Source organism: Elephantulus edwardii, unplaced genomic scaffold (genome assembly GCF_000299155.1).
Source record: "Elephantulus edwardii isolate Elephantulus edwardi_28Jun2011 unplaced genomic scaffold, EleEdw1.0 scaffold00195, whole genome shotgun sequence".
NCBI lineage: Eukaryota > Metazoa > Chordata > Mammalia > Macroscelidea > Macroscelididae > Elephantulus > Elephantulus edwardii.
In genome coordinates, this window is record NW_006399945.1 from 1,106,007 (window position 1) to 1,127,782 (window position 21,776).

General features: G+C 40.0%; 1 protein-coding gene and 1 pseudogene across 1 annotated transcript in view; one reads left to right on the forward strand and one right to left on the reverse strand.

Annotated features, from left to right (window-relative positions):
- Window positions 1-631: 631 nt before the first annotated feature.
- LOC102861536 lies at window positions 632-1,092 on the forward strand (annotated as a pseudogene).
- Window positions 1,093-15,099: 14,007 nt separating this feature from the next.
- Window positions 15,100-21,776, reverse strand: part of FNTA (farnesyltransferase, CAAX box, alpha) — a 31,965-nt gene continuing 25,288 nt past the window's right edge. The window contains exons 7-9 of the mRNA XM_006896976.1: window positions 20,476-20,538; window positions 15,619-15,790; window positions 15,100-15,262 (exon numbers count right to left, since the gene is read on the reverse strand). Of these exons, the coding sequence (XP_006897038.1) occupies window positions 15,140-15,262; window positions 15,619-15,790; window positions 20,476-20,538 (358 nt within the window). The 3' untranslated portion in view covers window positions 15,100-15,139. The remainder of the gene's footprint in view (window positions 15,263-15,618; window positions 15,791-20,475; window positions 20,539-21,776) is intronic.

Here is a 21,776-nt window from a genome sequence, read left to right on the forward strand (position 1 = left end):
CTAAACCCAGCCTGGACTTCTGGTAGTTCTCTGTTGATGTGCTGTTCCAGTCGTTTTTGGATAATCTTCAGTAAAATCTTGCTTGCATGTGAAGTTTAGAAAACATAATGTAGAGGAATGATCATATCAAACACAGTGTGAGTAGAGGAATGTGTGAAACAATGCGTACAAAGGATACACAAGGAATACGAATCTAGTACTCGAACTAATATAAAATTAAAATAATAAAAAAAAAAGAAAAATCCTCTCCACGGGCCAGTAGACAACATCATGACAGATGAAGATCGAAATTGTCAATGATTTCATCTTACTTGGACCCACAATCAACATCCCTGGTACCAGCAATCAAGAAATCAAAAGACATGCTTCATTGGGACCATCTCTGTAAGGGACCTCTCCAAAGTGCTAAAGAGCAATGCTGTTAGTTTAAAAACTGCAGTGCAGTAGTCAGACTGGCTGCTGAGATGAATGCTTCAGTGGGGCAGTCTCTGCACACCTTGGGGAGATAGACGCTGCTGCCTTTGATTGGCCTTGGCCCTCACAGCTCTAAAAACAAACAGGATCTTGATAAACTCTATGAGCTGAAGTCCAAAGCATGGCAGATCATGAACCAGTTTGCCCCCAAGCCCTAATCAACCTCTCCAGTTTCTCATCTATAAAACCGGAACCAGCCAGCACCCCTCCAGAAGGCTCCATGGCCAATAGCACTACTGGGGTAAAGATACCAGGCACTCCTGGAACAGGAGGTCGACTCAGTCCTGAAAACAACCAGGTATTAACAAAGAAGAAATTGCAAGACTTGGTTAAGAGAAGTGGATCCCAATGAACACTTGGATGAAGATGTAGAGGAGATGCTGCTACAGATTGCTGACGATTTCATTGAGAATGTAGTGACAACAGCCTGCCTGCTTGCCGGGCATCGCAAGTCCAGCACCCTAGAGGTGAAAGATGTCCAGTTGCACCTAGAGCACCAGTGGAACATGTGGATCCCAGGTTTTGGCTCAGACGAAATTCGACCCTACAAAAAAAGCTTGCACCACAGAAGCTCACAGACAGAGAATGGCATTGGTCCGGTAAACAACCAAGAAATAACATATGGAGAGGTCAGGAAATGGACAACAATGCATTGGGAGATACTTGAGCTGAGGCCTCAGCCATCTCATCTGTGGAGTTTGTTGTTTTGATTTTTTTAATGCTTTACAGAGAAGCATGTATTTTTTATTAACAGTGCAGCAATATCTATAATGAGAGGATCTGCCAAAAGAATAAAGCCTCCTACCCCAACTTCCAGTCCCTCTTGCCTGCCGTCTCAAAGAGGAGGAGTATATCTTCCAGAGAAGAATTTTCTTTGTGGTTTATTATATAAGGGATTGAATAAGGAACAAAACATTATGGTCTTTTTGGTGTGACAGTATTAGCAGGACATACAGAGGTTTTTGTTTCCTCCTCTCTTTGCCCTTCCTTGTACTTCGTAATGTGTAAGTGTTTATATGACTATGACTTTGATTTGCTTTTACAGAATAAAGAAGTTACTAATAAAAAACAAAAAACTGCAATGCAAAATGGCAGCAGGCCGCGGGAATGCGAGTGAGGATGCACATTCTGCTTGAACGCTGCTTTGAGTCTTCTGAGTAGGAAAAAATCAGCAAAGCTCACCTGTCAGAGTTGAAAAAACTTATGGACAAGAAGTTATCATTGAAATGAAAAGGTGGCAGACATGTCCAAGGAATATTACGAGGATTTGATCCCTTTATGAATCTTATAATAGATGAATTTGTGGAAATGGCAACTAGTGGACAGCAAAACAATATTGGAATGGTGGTAATACGAGGAAATCATATCATCATGTTAGAAGCCTTGGAACATATATAAATAATGACTGCCTAGCAGAGAAATCAGTTGCTACCACATTTCCCTTCTCCCAAGGACCCATTTTACTATGATACAAAAACCAAGCTTTATACATTCTTCACATTAATTTTTGTTCAATAAACTTTTGTAGTAGTAAAAAAAAAAGCCCCAAAACGCCACAACTGTGGTGCACCTGATGCAAGCCATGGTCTCTTCAATTACTTGCTACAATCTTCCTTTCTTACACTGACCTTCCACATTTCACCACTCCACAATAAATAACTTACAAATAGAAACTTGTTAAACACCCACTTTCCCAAACTTAGGGTCTTTTTTCAAAGTCAAAGGCTACACAAACATTTGATATGTGTAAGATTGTGCTGCCAGTTTTGTTTGGCTCCCAGTGTTTTTGAGTGCTGTGCCTGCTGTGTCCCACAGGCCCATAGTCCTCACCGTACTGTCATGCATGGTCCGAGCATTTTCAGGACCACATTTACCATGTTACAGAATTGACTGCATAGGGATTTCTGCTGGGTTTCAGGTGGAAAAATGGAAAAACCACAAGCAGAGCAGGCAAGTGGGTCACTGTCTAGTTCATTTGGGCCACCATTAATAAAGCACCATGTAGTAGGTGGCTTTAAAGAACAGAAGCCTACTTTCTTATGTCTCTGGAGACTAGAAATTTAGGACATTAGTAGAACTTTGCACTCTCGATGTTTCCTCTTCTCTGTAAGCACTAGGAGAAAATCTTTCTTTGCCCATGCTAATCCAAAATTTCATCTTCTGAATCATCCAGAACAGAAGGAGAGGAGACTTTGAGTATGCTCTATCATGTGGCAAAACCTTGATTTCATCAGTGGACTTGTGAAATGTAGAATATGAGTTATCTGCTTCCAAATTGTGGGACAAGGGTAGAGTAAGATACTCTCACATTCCATAAGAGAGATGATTTCTAGGGAGCTCTGGTGGCCTAGTGGTAAGAAGTTGCACTGCAATCCCAGAGGTACATGGTTCAAATCCACCAAATGTTCTGCTGGAAAAGGAGGGGCAATCTCCTCCTGTACCAGTCAGATCCGATTTGACGGTACACACAGAAAGATAATAAAATACAATAAAAAATTTTAAAAAAAGAGAGATGATTTCTATTACAAGGAAAATCTGAAATCCAGCAGGGCAAGTCTCACTAGATCTCCAGGTTTGAAAGTAAACCTGTCCTCAAAGTCTACCCAGGACCAGATCTATCTGACATCACCTTGAGTTTTGAAAAAAAAAATCACGCATCAAACCGGATTGTTTATATGTTTAAACATTTTATGCTCTTATTTAAAGAAGACTTTGAGCTATTTTTTTTTCTGTACCCTGTAAAATATTGAAAACTAACAATAATATGTTGAGGTTGCTTGAAAAAAATGTACATAAAACTAAAATTATTTGAATTGTGTGTTTATGTTTGAAATCTGTGTTTTAACTTTGTAAGTAAATTCTCTGCCTTTGTATTTATATTTTACAAAATTTTCTTAAAAGGCAATAAACCTGTTGAGGAAAGGAGAAAAAAAAAAAAAAGAAAGAAAAAAAGCAAAAACCAACCCAACAACCCTTTCCAAATCTTCAAGTTACACAGTTCATTTCTCAGTCTGTCTCCCAAATATTAGTAAAAGAAGTAAAGAGAATCCACATAATACCTTGAAGATTTTGTTCAGAAATTGCTACCAGTCATCCAAGCTAATCACTTACAAATTCTGCTTTCACCAAAACATTTGAACGGAATTAATCTAGATTCTTCACCATTTTCTAGAAAGGTTCACATCTCCTCTGTGTGCAAAATAGGAGCATCATTTCCTTTTTAAAGTTTCACTAGCAGCATATTTGAACTCTGGTGTCTTGGTAGTAAGAAGCTGCACTGCAATCTTGAAGACACATGGTTCAAACTTTTACCAACAGTCTCTTCAAGGCAAATTAGGATCTTACTACCAAGTACCTCAAAATTCTTCTAGCCTCAACCTATTATCCAATTTCAAGTCATTTGAACACTTTTAGACTTTTGGTACAGCACTATCCTCACTCTCTGGTACCAAATTCTTGTTGATTTTCTAGGACTGTCATTAAAAAACAGCAGAAATTTATTTATTTGAAGACTTATTGTTATGTGCCATCAAGTCTTTTGCAACTCATAGCAACCCTATACATAATAGCTCTGAAGCCTGCCCTGTCCTGAGAAAGGCTCACTGACTCCAACACATCCACCACCATTGCCCCAGTTACTGTATCAATCCATCTCATCCAGGGTCTTCCTCTCCTGAGCTGTCCTTCCACCCTTCTGAGCATGATGCCCTCCAATGACTGGTCCCTCCTGGCCACGTGCACAAAGTAAGTGAGATGAAGCTTCAAAATCCTTGCCCCCAAGAAGAAATTTGGTTCACCCTCTCCAAAGACTAGAAACTTATTTTCTCAACATTCAGGAAGCTGTATGCCCAAATTCAGGATGTTTGCAGGGCTATTTGCTCTGCTTTAGAAACTCTCCTTTTCTCTTTCAGCTCTGTGACTATAGGCACGTCTTGGTGTTCCTCCGCTTGCACACAGATCCTCACAGGCCACCTTTCCCCTCAGTGTGATGATTTTAACACATTGGCCTTCTTTCCTGTTATGAGTTGACCAACAGATAACATCTACAATGAAAAATTATTTTTCTCCAAATAAGGTCTCATTCACTTATGCAGAACTTAGAGTTTCACCCTATCATTTTTGAGTGATGGGCTTGGGGCACAATTCAATACATAACAATGCCATTTTGAGTTGGAAATGGAGTGCGAATCTAAGTTAATGTTAGGTTCTGGTACTGGTGTTGGTTCTAGTACAGGCTTAGAAGATGCCCAGGATCAAAGTGCTTGGAGAGGACTGACAAGTTCCCTCCAGAGAAGACTGCCACAGACAGATGGTCACAGAGGGAATAGTATCAGGCTTGTTAGTGAGAGCAGAAAGAAAAACCACCAGGCATAGTACTCTAAGAGTCAGACCGCGAATCTGCTCTCAAAGTGAGAAGGAGCATCAGTGTAGAGGCAGAGTTCCAGTGTTTATGATGTCTTCCTACACTTAATCTTTTGGCTTTTCCAATTAGTGGCTTTTTCTGGCTGGTGGTGAGAGGTAACTCTTTCTGACATGGTGCTCACAGGTGAGCCCCAAGGTTCTGGCAGTTGCCCTCCCCAGAGTTGTGTGTCCTCCACTCCCTGCCTACCCTCCAGTTCCAAGCACAAAACTGGAGCAGGAAGAGGGAGTTGGCCTAAGGACACAGCAGTTGATGGCCCTATGCTTGTTTTCCTCCTTCTTCCTTGGACTCTCTGTTCCCTTCCTTCTCTCTGGCCCTGATAGTTAACATGAAGCAGGAAATTCTATTTCTGTCTAGAGGACAATATAAAGACTCCACATTAGAGGACTCACCAGCATTGAAGGACATTATTAGGATGTGCTGACAATGGATGATGCACCAAGAAGACAGAGGAAAGGGAGAGGGTCAAAAGTGACCTTTGGAAACGATGATTTCAGGACTAGAGATTGTGTTGGTGAAGAAAAAAGAGAAGGTACAAATCAAAGGAGGAGGGAGGAGGAGAACAAAAGGCAGAGAAGGAGGAGGAAAGAGAGAGAAAGGGAGGAAGGAACAGATGGAGAGAGAAGAAAAGAGAGTCAGAGAGGGAAGAGAGAAGGGATATTGTCTGGATGTTTCCCGTCTTCTCCTTTATTCTCTCCCATGCCAGCCCCAGTCAGCGCTGTGGCAGGAGCAGAGGCAGCACCAAAAGTGGCCAGCGGAGAAAACTGCAAGAGCCAGAACTCCAAGGGAGGGAAATCTTCCCCTCCACCTGGCAGCATGCAGCGCTGAGAGGACAGAGGCGCATCTTACTGCTGCGTTTTTCTCTGCTGTTGCTGTGCCACAATCAGGGAAGTAGGCCATTTCTTGCTGTAAGTGGGAGGTTTTGGCTAAAGCACCAGAAGAAGAAATCCAAAGAAACCAGGAAGAGTCAAGGAGCTGTTGAGGAGGGAGAGGAAGAAACAGCGACCCCAAAAGTTGCCTTCAAACTCTTGAGTCTATCTACTCTTGGTCTTTTACTGTATGGATCCGATTCTAAACAGCACAATAAGGACTCTGGGAGCTGCTTAATGGATTCACTTCTGACCAGGTCCAAGGCTGATGAACTGCTTTGTTGTTGTTGCAGATACCACTCTGAACATGTCCAATCTCATCTGACTGACTTTATCTGACACAGCTGGGATGGAACCAAACAGCACTGCAATAACCTTTGAAACAGAACTGACTTTGGAGGCATAGTTCATGGAAGGCAGGTTAGAACCTGTGTCCTACACTCAGCCCCAAGAAACCTCAGCTCACTCCTGTGGAGCCGGTTTCAACCCAAGCAGCCCTTCCTCAGGCATCCCAGGCTGTAAATCCTTATAGCAGGAGTCTGTCCTTTCTCTTGCAGAACAACTGGAGTCCTGGAACTGCCAACCTTTAGGTTAGCACTAGGTCACCAGGGCTCCTTGCTAAAAAAAAAAAACATTAACATTCTCCATAGGATTTTAAAAAGAACCAGATTTTCACAAACAATATCCATAATTCCCAGGATATGATCCAAAATTCCCAGGCATATGAAGTATAACAAAAATCTCATATAAGACATTCAACAGTTACCAATGTCAAGATGACACAGATGTTGCTGGAGTTGTCTGACAGAGACTTTTAAAACAGTTATTATAAAAACACGTGCATGGACAATCATGAACACTCCTGAAGCAGAAGTTAAAATTAAAAATATCAGCACAGAAACAAACGATACAAAGGATAAACATTTTAGAACTGAAAAATACAAGAACCAGAATAAAAGTCTCACTGGATAGATTAAAAATGAAGATAACAGGAATGTAGCATTGAACTCACAGACAGATTAATAAAAAATTACTCATCTTGATTGTAAAATGGTACAACCACTCTGGAATGCAGTTTGGCACTTACTCAAAAAGCTGAACATAGAAATTCCATATGACCCAGATAGTCCATTGCTTGGAATATACCCTGAGAAAATGAGAACTGAGGCACAAACAGAGACTTGTATGCCAATGATCATGTTGTTGTTGTTAAGTGCCATCAAGTCGTAGGTGACTCACAGTGACCTTATGAACGAAAGATCTGAACACTTGTATGACTTTCATCGTTTCTCTTCATAGGTTTTCTGGAGGCAAGCTATAAAGGAAGTGGATGCCACTCCTGCTTCCAAACTTGTTTTAATCTGGGAGCTCCACCCAACACTGTCCACCATGGGTACCCATTATCGCATTTGACACATCAGTGTCACAAGTGTTCAGCATCACAGCCACAATGAGTTACCTCTATATAGCACAATGATCATAACAGTGTTATTCACCATCACAAGAACATAGAAACAGCCCAGATGTCCAATCGCAATTGAATAGATTGAGAAATTATGGTACAATCATACAATGGAACACTATGCAGCACGTGGGAGCAATGATTTTGTAAATTACTACCTAACTTGGGATGGGCTGGAGAGCATTACGCTAAGTGAACTAACTCAGTCCCACAAGGACAAATACTGTATAAAACTGTTATTGTAGAATAAGTGTAAGGACCCAAAGGGGGTGGGGGAGGAGAAGGCGGAAGCAGAGAGGGGTAAGGATGGGTAGGGTGGAGGTGGGGTGTTAATCATAGGGTCAAACAATTTGATGGGTGGAGGTGGTGAAGGAAATGGGAAAGATTGGTGTGAAAAACAATGTATTCAAATTCTATAAATAAACCAGAATAAAATAAATATATATAAAATGGAAACAAAGCAAACAACAAAAATTTACCAAATCTTTTGATCAACAGAGAGAAAAAGGGAAAAAAAAAAAAAACCAAGCCAAACAAACAGAATCTCAGGCACCAGGCACAGAATCTTGCTCCAGGAGCAAAAGGCTCAAGTTATTGGAGCTACAGAGAAGAGAAGGACTGTACTGAGAGAAACACTTAAAGAAATGATGGCTGAGAACTTTTCCAGCTTAGTGACAATCATAAACCTAGAGATCAGAAGTGGAGCAAACCACAACCAGGATAAAGCTAAAGAAATTAATGAATAAAGCCATCATATTTAAATTGCTGAAAAAGAATTCAAAGGGAAAAAAGTCTTGAAAATAAAGAGAAATGGTGGAATCATTCTAAGGGCAAGCAGAGAAAGTGACATTTTTCAAAAGCTAAAAGAAAAAAAAAAGTTAAATGCAGAATTCTGTGTCTAGCAAAAATATCGGGCAAAAATGAAGATGAAATAAAGCAACTTTCAGATGAAGAAAAGCTAAACAAATTTGTAGCCTAAGAAATACAAATTGAACTTCTTCAAGAAAAATGAACACACCAGAAGGAAAAGTGGAACATCAGGAATAAAGAGCTGCAGGACTGGTAGCACATCTGGATAAATACAATAGACTGCCTCCCTTTTAAGGACCTCTGGTGGCTTAGTTAGTGACTATCCATCCTGCCAATCCATAGGTTCTAATCCATCAGCTGTTCCTTGGGAGAAAGATGTTCAATTTACTGTACCTGTAAACCCACTGGAGGGTCAGCGGAATTGATTCTGACTCAAGAGTATGTAACAACAATTTTTTTCTCTCGAATTCCAAACGTATAAATCTGTTTGACGGGATTTCTCTATATGCAGATAATATAAGAAATGCTTACATAAAGGGTAAAAAGTCAGGAAGACTGTGTGTGGTTGCCAAGTTTGTTTTGTTTTGTATTTTATTATTTTTTTATGTGTGAGTGTACCGTCAAATCAGATCTGACTGGTACAGGAGGAGATTGTCCCTCCTTCCCCAGCAGAGCATCTGGTGGATTCGAACCGTGTGCCTCTGGGATTGTAGTTGCAGCTCCTTGCCACTAGGCCACCAGAGCTCCCCAAGGTTGCCAGGTTTATACATATCAATTGACTTGATAAAACATTGATTCTACGTAGATTGCAAAAATTAAATATGTTCTGTTAACTTCTGACAATACAAGGAGTCCTCATGGCACTGATAAATATGTTTCACTGCTAACCTAAAGGTCAGTGCTTCAAACACACCGGCCTCTGCTTGGGAGAAAGTGGCAGTTTGCTTCCATAGAGGTTACAGCCCTGGAAACTCTATGGTGCAGGGGTCTACTCTCCTCCAGAGTCACATGCGTCGGAATCAGCTTGATGGCCGTGGGTTGTGGCTGGTTTGTAAGCCCTTGAGCAACTAGAAAAAAAATCAAAGGAGAGCTTGTCAATAAGAGAAAATATTCCAAACACTTAGCAATTAAATAATACCCCTTGGATCAGAGAGGAAGTCTCAATGAGTGAAATAAGAAAATATTTTTAACTGAATACAATGGAAATGCAACATATTAAAATTATGAGGCACCACTAGTGCAGTGCTTAGAACTTTACAGGACAACATATTAGAAAGGGTTAACAATCTAAGCTTCCACCTGAAGGCTAGAAAAAAAGCGAAACAAACTGAAATCAAATAGAAGGAACATAACACAATCAGTGAAATGAAAACACCAGATTTTATTTTCAAGACCCACATTAACTGTGCACCAAAGATTTTACAATCCTTTGAAAAAAAACTGATTGATCTAACATTAATTTCAAAAGGAAATGTTACAGTCTCTCTTGCTAATACATATTAGTATTCTGGATTTAATTAATGAGTTGAAAACTTCATTATAGAATGTTAACTGGGCAAATGTGTCTTCTTTGAGAACCCTTACCTGACCTTCCCAGGCAGACGGCCCCTCCTGCTTCTGTGTCCCCACACTGCAGTTTTTTCAAATAGTCACCATAGCCCCTTTCAGAGTTCTGAGTTCAGAGGCCAATACTTTTGGCCTCTTTCAAAATGGAAGTCTCCGAAGCAGAGATGATGGCATTTTACTGTTTCCTTACTCCATTTCTTGTTTATATGGGAATATACATAGATACATACATAGTTACCACGAGTCAAAGGTGACTTGACAGCACATAACAACCATTTTTACTACATTGGAAATTCAGTTTGAGTAATTCTAATTTTTTATTCTCTGAAAAACCTAAAGCCCATTATGTCAATAAAACATCTTGTATGAAAACATTTTATAAATGAAAAATTAGGAAAATGGTAGTGTTTTATGTTTGTGCAAGTTCTTTTAATCTATGAAGGAAGTATTTTGGATTATATTCTCTTAAACATGCATTCAGTTGCAATGTTTTGTTTGAAATCTATCAAGAGAATCAGACCTCACATAGTAAGGTGCTGTCGAGTTGATGACAACACATAGCGAGGCTATGAATTACAGATCTGAAGTCTGCCCTCTCCTGTTCCCTCTTCAGCATGTCTGATATGCTCAGGCCCACTGTGGATGAACTGCGACAAAGTCAGTTCATCTGGGTAGGGGATGTCCTCTCTTTCTCTGACCCTCCACCTTTCTCAGTATGTTTTTTTCCAAGGACTGGCCTCTAGCAACATACCCAATTATATGAGATGAAGTTTCACCAATCTTGCCTCTAAGAAGCATCATGGTTGGGAGTAACTTTCTTAGAAAAATTTCTATTTTTTTTTTTTATAAAGAAATTTGAACCAGTGGTAGCTTCTTGGAAGTTATTAACTACAATATTTAACCTGTAGTTTATCACTGCACTGATTGTGCTATTTCATTTTAATGTCTGATATAACACAGATTGGTCACTTGGAAAAACATTAATTTGCTGAGTTAAGATTTTCCACTGATATGCTTAATTAGATAGTATAAAAAGTCATATTCACCAGGATCACCACTAATCTCATTAGAAAGGTCAGCTATTGGGAAGCTGTCAAGCTCACAGTGATAAACATTTTTCACTTGAAAGGTCAATTTTATCATGAAAAACAGTGGTTTGCCATGGTTTTCCACAGAAAATCCAGATATTCTATGAGTTACAAGTTTGTCAGTTTTATCAGGTAAAAATAGTTCTCTTAAAAGATGACCTGTTCAAGGGAGCTCTGGTGGCCTAGTGGCAAGGAGCTGCACTGTAATCCTACAGGTGTGTGGTTTTAAACAACCAGATGCTCTGCTGGAGAAGGAGGGACAGTCTCCTCCTGTACCAGTCAGATCTGATTTGATGGTATACACAAAAAATAATAATAAAAAAATTTTAAAAAGATGGCCTGTTCAGCCCCCATTTACTTATACAATCACACAAGTGCTTTCTAACCACCATAAAGATATGCTTTTTGCATACTTCCATTCAATCACAAAAAATATTTTAAAGACAAGTTGAGAATAGGATAATTACTAGTTCATTAACACACTCTTAAATAAATGTGAGACAGTGAAAAACACGACTAGAGTTATCAACCATAGCCTTGATTTCACTAAGGCCCCAGTTTCAACCTCCATTTTTGCACCAACAGTGAAAGCAGTAACAAGTGATAGGGAAAAGGGTTTTGAGCTCCCAGATTCCTGCACGGACAATGCCCTGAGAAAAGGAGCATGCAACAAGTCAGAACCAGTACAAGCTTAGAACATGAAGCTGTCTCACAGAGGCCATGCTCACCAAGAACTTCTCATAATGAATGACTTCACATGTTTCATACTTAACATGTTTTTGTTGTTTGTTGTTAGGTGCCATCGAGTCGCTTGCCAGTCATAGCGACCCTATGTACAAGAGCTCTAAATGCCGCTCTATCCTGTGCCAACCTAGCCAACTCAAATACATTCATTCCACCACCCCAATCACAGAATTGATCCATCTCATCAAGGGTCTTCCTCTCCTTCGCCGTTCCTCCACTCTGCCAAACATGATGTCCCTTTCCAAGGACCAGTCCCTCCTTTCAATATGCCCAAAGTATGTCAGATAAAGCTTCAGAACCCTTGACTCCAAGGAGCAGTCTGGCTTCACCCTCTCTAGGACAAAACTGTTTGTTCTCCTAGCAGTCCATGGTATATTCAACACTCTTCTCCAGCACCACAGCTCAAAGGCATCAATTCTCTATCATCCCTATTCATTGTCCAACTCTCTGATGCATAGCACGTAATTGCGAAGACTATAGCCTGGATCAGGAGCACTTTAGTCTCCAGCCTGACATCGATGCTCTTCAGTACTCTTGAGAGGTCCCTCACAGCTGACTTTCCTAATACAATTCATCTCTTGATTTCCTGGCTGCTGTTACCAAGAGTGTTAACTGTGGAGCCAAGTAAACTAAAACTGTTGACTATCTCAAACTCTTCACCATCTATACTGATGCTGCCAATTGGCCCAGTGGTGAGAATCTTTGTTTTCTTGATATTGAGCTTGAATCCATATGAAGGCTGCAGTCCTTGACTTTCTGCAGCAAGCGCTTCAGGTCCTCCTCCGTTTCAGCATGCAGGGTTGTGTCATCTGCATAATGCAGGTTGTTGACGATTCTTCCACCAATCCTGATGCCACATTCCTCCTCGTACAGCCCAGCATCTCGGATGATCTGTTCTGCATACAGATTGAAAAGGTGTGGAGGCAGAATACATCCCTGACGAACCCCCTTCTTGATTTTGAACCATGTAGTGTCTCCTTGCTCTGTTCTGACCACTGCCTGTTGGTCCAAGTATAGGATTTGCATAAGCATAAAACAGCAAGTGGACAGGCTTATAGTTACATTTCTCAGTGTACATTAATAACTATCTTCATGGAAATGATACTTTACATAATTTCAAAGTCAGAGATGTCATGCTGGGAACCTAAAGGCAGAAAACTTAGCATCTGAAATGTAAAAAAACCACCCTTCCCCCCAAAATATTCTGTTGTTGTCAAGCTGACTCTGACCCCTAGTGACCCTGTGAAGATGGAAACTTTGCCCTAGCCTGACCATCCTCCCCTGTACAGCTGCAGTGTGTGACGGCACGTCTCGATGAAGGTCTACTTTCGCTGACCTTCTACTTTCCGAAGCTCTTGAAAGTATTAAGTCAAACCAAACTCACTGCCACAAAGCTGACTCAGACTCACAGTGACTGTTTGCCAGGTCTCAGAGGCTATAAATTTTACTAAGAGCTTGTCTTCTTCCCTCAGATCTGCTGGTGGATTCAAGCCACTGGAGATGTGAAGTCTTGATGAGCAGCACAGAATGCTATAAATGATGTTCCCAGAACCCCTTCTTAGGAGAGATCAAAATATTTCCCAAAACTGAGAAGAGCTGATTATTCTATTTTACATAATTTAATTGTACCTTGGTGCTTTGAATATGGGACATATTATTATTGAAAAGAGATTTAGTTATGTAAATATGCAGTAAATCAGCTTAAGGATTGTTTAACCATGGCATTAAGAAATAAATTCTTGGCGTTTATAAACTCTCTTGAGTGGGTTTTACTGCTTGCAGTCAAGAACTGCTCAAGATCGTTAAAAAATGGTTAGAACAGTACAGATAGGGAACTGCCAGAAGTTTAAGCAGGATTTAGAAGAGTCCATGGCACCAGGATTATCACTGAAGTAAGGATCCTGGCTGAAACTAAATACAGGAACGTCTACTTGTGCTTTGTTGACTATGCAAAGGCATTTGACTGTGTGGATAATAACAAGATATGGCTAATAATTGAGAAGAATGGGAATGCCAGAGCACTTAATTGTGCTCATGTGAAACCTGTACCTAGACCAGGAGGCTGTTGTGTGAACAGAGCAGGGGAATACTGCATAGTTTAAAATTAAGAAGGAAGTGCATGAGGGTTGTAGTCTCTCTTAATACCTATTCAACATGTATGCTGAGCAAATTATTCAAGAAGCTAGACTCTATAAAGAGGGGTGCGGCATCAGGATTGGAGAGATATAACCTGCATTATGCAGATGACACAACCTTGTTTACTTAAAGTGAGGAAGATTTGAAGCACTTATTGCAGAAAATCAAAGAATACAACCTTCAATATAGACTGCATCTCACCATTAACAAATATTCTTTACCACTGGACTGATACAACATCAGATGGATGGAGAAAAGATTGAAACTGTCAACAACTTCATTGTACTTGGATCTACAATCAACAACTTTGGTACTAGCACTCAAGAAATCAGGAGACCTATTACTCTGGGAAAGTCTGAAGTCAGGGACCTCTCCAAGTTATTAAGGAATAATGTTGTCAATTTGAGGACTAAGGTAGTCTGATTCAGGCCACTGTCTTTCCAATCACTTGCTATGCATCTGGGAGCTGGATAATGAATAAGGATGACAGAAAAAGAATTGATGCTCTTGGGCTGTGGTGTTAGAAACAGTAGTAAACATCCTGTGAACTTCCAAAGAACTAGTAAGTCTTGGAGAAAGTACAGCCAGAAGGCTCCTTGGAGGAAAAGATCAGGAGGATTTGCCTCACATATTTTGGGCATGTTGCTGGGAGAGATTATTCTTTGGAGTGGCAACATGATGCTAAGAAGGGTGGAGGGTCAGTGAAGGACAGGAAGACCCTCAACCAGGGGGATTGACAGCGACTGCTGCAATGGGCTCTAATGTGTCAGGAAGTGTGAGGATGGCACAGGACAGGGCAGGGTTCACATCTGCTGTGCATAAGACTTGATGGTCGTACTTGATGGCACCTAACTAACTAGTCAAGAACTCTGACAAATTCAAGTTTTAATAATATTTCCTTTAAACACAATCCTATTTCTGGTTTTTACAGTTTTATAGCAGTACTATTTTTCTTTAATGCTTTTCTAAGCTGATCAAATGTCCTTGTGTGTAACTGTTATTTTTTTTTAAAAAAAATCAAACTATGGTCACATTGTTTTTAGATACATCTATACTTTTATTACAAAACCATTCTTTTGGCATTAGTTGGTTACAGTGATAGCAAGATACTGTCAGTGTGGTGTTGCAGCCCTACCCTAACAGCTGCATTCTCCGCTTACTACCCTATGTTTAAGTTCCCCCACATTCATCACATAATAGTTACCTGAAATCATTACTGCTAAAATCCTGGCTCATATGCCATTGTTTAAGGAAGAGTTGGTGCTAAGAGATTAGATTAAATGTTCATAAAACTACAAAGTTCATTTATGAAGCCTTCCCCTCCCCCTGCTCAAATTACTCTGCTTTAAAAAGAATCAAATGGCATAGAGCTAGTCTGGATAGCAGCAGTGCCCAAGGATCTTCACACTTAATTCTTGTTAAAAAGCAATACCTGTGCAGTGCACATTTTACTGTGCAAAGGGAATAAGGAAAACTTATTTTTTTTATTCCCAATACAGGCAAATTTTAACTCCTCACTGGAGTCATTTTTAAAAAATAAAGGCATTCCATCAAGTTCTTCCGGATAGTGTTATTGCTGTGCATTTGCTGGCCGGTCACTTTCTGTGCTGTGTTTGCTCTGAAGAGATCTTCCAACGTATCTCCAATACTCCTTTCTTATAGTGTCCTTTTCTTTAGCCAGGATTTCACATAACTGAAAATGAAAGACACAAATTCATTAAACTAAACATGTAACTCAATCTCTAGGACAAGTCTCTGAGATAAAAGCAACAACAAGTATAATGATAACTCTAACAATAACTATATTCTAAATGTCACTGCTGAAATTCACTAAAAATAAGTACATAGTGAGTGGATATTTAAAATAGTCTCTAAGACGATAGTTTTAACTCAGCTCATATTTGAATGAGATCTTTACTTCACATCTATCCTGAATGGAAGAAACAGTTCTGCAATAAATTCTTAGTAGTTATGTGAGAAAAGGGCATGATTACTAGTGGCATTAGGCAGGCTCCATTCTGACACACAAAAAGAAAAGCCCTAACTTACCTCTAATGCTTTGTTAAGAATGTCTTCCTTGTTGTCACACTGGTTCTCCAGCATGTCTTCATAGATATCCACAAGAAAGGCAATTAGGTAGGGAGAACTATGACTTGGTTGTAAATCAAGTAACTGATTCAACAGATTGGGATATTTGGAAAGGCCACGGTCCTGCAAAATTCTGAAAGAATACACATTCAAATCTGAGGAGAAAGAGAATTTTTTCTAAAATCTAAAATTCTGAAAGAATACACATTCAAATCTGAGGAGGAAGAGAATTTTAGAAAAACAGTAGAAAGAACAAGAGAAGATGACACCTGAAACAAAATCCAGAAAGGAAGACTTATTGTGAAGAGATCTAAAACATATATCTACTCAGTGTGGGGACTCTTCCTTGACTCTGGTTCACTGTTACACACCTTCCCTAACTCTTTCGGAGGATTCAAAAGAGGAGAAAGAGTGCTCATTAAAAACATGGCTAATATTACTAGAATATGGAATATTCTACTTGACAAATATGTAACAAATAAGGAGATATACTAAGAGATATAATATAAACCAATGTAATATGCCAACAATAGCTAATAATAATAGTAACAAAAACTAATGTTTTGGACTAGTACCTACACTTTTTATGGATGAGGCCATCCTTTCTTATCTTCCTACATATAACTGTTTCAGAAAAGAAGAAGCAAGCAAATAAAAGACTTCTTTAACCATGTACCTCACAGAGCTATTGGTTTCTAGCCCTACTTTACAGTCAAAGCTTTGAAAAGGATTGTCAATCTTCCATCTATTGGGCGTCACTGAAAGTTTGCACTAAGACCACTGTCAACCTTTTTAGCATAGAAAAATATATTGGCTAGTCAGCCATTTTTTGCCAAATCTTGTATTCTTGGCATAAATCCCATGTGACTGGTTTGTTTGGAAATCAACAAATATATGGGAAACCAAACTTTATACCAAATATTATATGAAAACCCTTGTTCAGGAATTGAAGGAATTACAGATATATAATGAAAAGATTGAAATTAAAATAGTCCCTATAGTTCTCAGCTGAATTAAACTCAGGATTCTATAGTTCTCAGCTAAGTTAAACTCAGGAATTTTTCCATTGTCTCAGGTAGAGCCCCACACCCAGTTGTATCCAGGGCAACAGTCCACTACCCTGGAGTTTGAACTCATTGTATACTTAAGAATTTGTGACACCACCCTATAGTTAAAGATCTATCTAACTGCTACATGTGCTACGCGACTGCTGCAAGTGCTACGTGCAAATATGCTGTGTAAACCCTGAGCGAACACTGAACCAATGAATTCAAACTGTGCTTTCATCAACCAATGAAAAGCTGATACCCAGTTGTATCCCCCTAAAGTGTATAAAAAAACCCAACTTTGTCTGCTCGCGGTCGACTCCTCTGTCTCCTGCGAGAGATAAGGGTCGGCAGGAGCTCCACAATAAACCTCTTATCTCTTGCTGTTGCATCAAGCCGGTGTCTTGGAGTCTTGGGTCTTCGCCTTCCACTCGGGACAGACCAGGACCAGCGGTTCGGGGGTCCTTCAATAAGTTAGGATTTCTCTTGTGGCAGATCCTAGAAAATGAGCTGTTTGTTCCCTGCAAGACAGGAGACAGCAAGGGGCCCCCTACAAAGGCAGTGTTACTTCCTGAGCTAGAGTTCACCCTGAGGCATCAAGGTTAATAGTTAAGGGTAAACCAAATTCTTGCATTTGTGAATCCCTCCTTCCTGAGTCAAGCAGAAGGTTTTCTATAGAAAGAGCTTGGCTTCATTTGCATTTAATTCTCTTTGTGATTTACTTCCTGGTAATTTTCAATAAAGATACAGAGAAGCTTTCTCAGTCGAGAACTGCTGACCCCCTGTTTTATGCTCTCTGCTCTATCACATTCCTGGCTGTTTGTCTCTTTATTAATAATTATAAAATTACTCCATTCTTTGGGACCCTCGGTCTGCAATACAAATATTTGCTACATTGCTGTTGTTAGATGCTCTTTTCTCATGGAGAACCCATGCACAAGGGAACAGATGGCTGGCAAGTCCTGCATAAACTCCATGATTAGATCAGGCTTCTGTGATCCTCAGAGTTTCCACTGAGCGATTTTCACAAGTAGTTCACCAGATCTTTTGTCCCCATACATTTGGGTCTGAAAGCTCTGCTGATTATAGCTTAGTATCATGGCTACATCCAAGTCTGGGATGATGGTTATATGTGGGGTTCTTTGACTAGAAATCAATGCAGGTCTCCTTGCTGGCTGAAAACAAAACTTCACTGTTGAAGTTCAACAGCCTTTCTTATGCATTATACTTCACTTTAAAAAATTCTCAAAAACTGGACCTTAAACAGCATCACACTAAAACATATAAGCTTTCCCATTTCGTGACGGTTTCTTATCCCCATATTTACACAAGTCCAAGTCCTGACACATCTCTAGTGTGCTCTTTATGTCTGCACTATTGTGTTTGGGATATGGCTACTTGATGAAGAGCCTGGGTATGCCATGGCTAGTCAATTCTTTCCTACTTAAGATATAAAACCTGTAACAGAAGATCTCAAGAAAGGAAAACAGAAAGGTTGGCTTCCCTCCTGTGTAATCTTCATGTTAAAAGTCTACTTTGCCTTGCTGTGTTCCTGAGCTGCATACATAAAACCTACTGTTGTTATGTGCCACTGAGTCGCTTGCGACTCACAGCGACCCTCTGTACAACAGCTCTAAAAGCCATTCTATCCTGTGCCAACCTAGCCATCTCAAACACACTCATTCCAACACTCCAGTCACAGAATCGATTCATTTCATTGAAGGTCTTCCTCTCCTGTGCTACCCATCCACTCTACCAAACATGATGTCTCTCTCCAAGGACCAGTCCTTCCCTGCAACATGCCCAAAGTATGTCAGATGAAGCTTCAGAATCCTTGACTCCAAGGAGCATTCCAGCTTCACCTTCTCCAGGACAAACCTGTTTGTTTTCCTAGCAGTCCATGGTGTATTCAATGCTCTTCTCCAGCACCACAGCTCAAAGGCTACAATTCTCTTTCTATCATCCCCATTCACTGTCCAACTCTCTGACACATAGCACTTAACTGCGAAGACTACAACCTGGATCAGGCGCACCTTAGTCTCCAGCCTGACGTCGTTGCTCTTCAGTACTCTTTGAGAGGTCCCTCACAGCTGACTTTCCCAATGCAATTCGTCTCTTGATTTCCTGGCTGCTGTTACCAAGAGTGTTAACTGTGGAGCCAAGTAAACTAAAACTGTTAACTATCTCAATCTCTTCACCATCCATACTGATGCTTCCAATTGGCCCAGTGGTGAGAATCTTTGTTTTCTTGACGTTGAGCCTCAATCCATATTGAAGGCTACAATCCTTGACCTTCTGCAGCAAGTGCTTCAGGTCCTCCTCAGTTTCAGCAAGCAGGGTTGTGCCATCTGCATAACGCAGGTTGTTGATGACTCTTCCACCAATCCTGATGCCACATTCCTCATACAGCCCAGCATCTCGGATGATCTGTTCTGCACACAGATTGAAAAGGTATGGAGACAGAATACATCCTTGACAGACCCCCTTGTTGATGTTGAACCATGTAGTGTCTCCTTGCTCTGTTCTGAAGACTGCCTCTTGGTCCAAGTAAAGGTTTCACATTAGCACGATCAAATGTTCTGGGATCCCCATTCTTCTCAGAGTCAGCCACAGCTTGTTGTGATCCACAAAATCAAAAGCCTTTGCATAGTCAATGAAGCACAGATAGACATTCTTCTGGTATTCTTTGCTCTCTGCCAAGATCCATCTAACATTAGCTATAATATCCCTAGTACCATGACCTCTGCCTTGAGCACCAACAAGCGTAGACCAAATGAGCTCTGAGAGAATATCAAGAAAATCATCCAGGAAGCATGCAAAAGATCATTACAAAGGCTGAAAAAGAAGAAAAGACCAAGATGGATGTCACATGAGACTCTGAGTATTGCATTAGAGCACAAAGAAGCCAAACCTAAAGGAAGAAACCAAGAAATCAAAGAGCTGAACAGAAAATTTCAAAAGGCAGTGCAGGACGACAAATCAAGATACTATAATGAAATGTGCAGAGCTGGAGTCAGAAAATAAAAAGGGCCAAATTCGTTCAGCGTTTCTTAAGCTGAAGGAGCTGAAAAACAAATTCAAGCCATGAGTGGCAATACTTAAGGACACTATGGGTTGAATGTTAAATGATCCAGGAAGTATCAAGAGAAGATGGAAGGAATACACAGAGTCACTCTATCAGAAGGAATTGGCTGACACAGAGGAATTTCATGAAATAACATTTGAGCAAGAGCCTATGGTGATGAAGGAAGAAGTTCAAATTGCTCTGATGGAATTGGCAAAAGACAAGCCTCCAGGAGTTGACAGCATGCCAACTGACATATTTCAACAAACAGACACTGCCCTGGGTGTGCTCACTAAGTTGTGCCAAGAAATCTGGAGGACAGCCAGCTGGCCAACTGACTGGAAAAGATCAATATTTGTTCCCATTCCAAAGAAAGGTGACCCAGTAGAATGCGGAAATTATTGAACAATATCATAAAACCTATAAGATTCAAAAAATACAATTAAAATCACTGCTGACTTGTGGACTGTGTTAAAAACAACTATTTGCTCAGGCGCATAGAGATGGGCAGAGAGTGTTGTTCTTAGGAGTTACTATAACTCTTCTCCATCTTCTGTCTCTTTCAGAAAACTCTCTTGTGGGGGGGAGGGGAGAAAAAAAAAAAGAAAACTCTCTTGTATCTTTTTGGAAGAATATGCAACATATACTATGACTCAGTAGGTTGCTTGGATTTTTAAATATATAAAACAAGTAAAAACAATCTCTTACCCTTTTAAATAGTTCCATGCACTTTCATTATGTGGTACTAGCTTGATCATTTCCAGAGTATACCTGTAAGAAAAAAACACAGGTATGTCCAAAAGGGGCACTGTGAGGGAAATCATTTAACTAAGCTGTGTTACAGCTTGCACTTGGCCTTTCATTTGTAACCCAATCTTCACTATCAGTGGAACCAACTAACAAACAAATTTCAATTAAAAAATACATTAATTTGTAAATTTTTTTGACTGAGGGGTTCCTTTTGAAAGAAAAGTCACTAAAACAAGGAGGCTTCCCTTTTAATGGTAAAGCAACTCTGGAGAAAAAGAAATCCAAAATTTACTTATGTCTGATAAAAGCCATTGAAGTGCAACTATACAGTGATGGGAACTATAATAATAAAACAATCCAATTACTAGGATTAGAAAGGAAAGAAGGGATTTTTCTAAGGATCATAAATAAATACTATGAGCAGCTGTAAGCAAAATTAGATAACATATAAGGGGAGCTCTGGTGACCTAGTGGCAAGAAGCTGCAACTACAATCCCAGAGGTGCACAGTTCGAATCCACCAGATGCTCTGCCAGGGAAGGAGGGGCAATCTCCTCCTGTACCAGTCAGAGCTGATTTGACGGTACATGCACACAAAAATAATAAAATCTTAAAAAAATTAGGTAACATATGAACAATTCTTAGAAATTCTTAGAAAAACCAAAACTGACTTATAAAAAAAAAAATCTACATAGATAGTAAGCAGAGATTAAGCAGGTAATATAAAGGTTATCCACGAAGAAAGGGCTTTACTACTGAACTTTATGAAAACATTTTAAGAATACTAACCCTGTACAAAGACTTCAGTAAAATAAAAGGGGACATGATTAATTTCCTAGCTCATTTTATAAAGCTAGTACAATTCTAATAGCAAAACAAGGCAAAGACATCACAAGGAAATACAATGTCCTACGAGAAAAGAAACAAGGACAGGCCCCTATCTTCCAGGAATAATGATACAACTATTGTCCAGTTGGAAGTGGTTCATGGCTGACCCTACAGGTTTTTAGAGGCTGTAAATCACATGGGAGGAGAATCTCCATTTCTCTCCCATCGAGTGGCTGGTAGATTTGAACCATCAGAGGCGCAGACTTTGGGTCAGCAGCCCAACTCCCCACAGACTATGCCACCAGAGCTTGATCAAAATACAAAGAAACAGAATTAATATATAAAAGAACTACACATCACAATCAAGTGGGATTTATTGTAGTAATGGTTCCAAACAGCAGGTGGCACACCTTCACGTGCCTGCGTAATCTT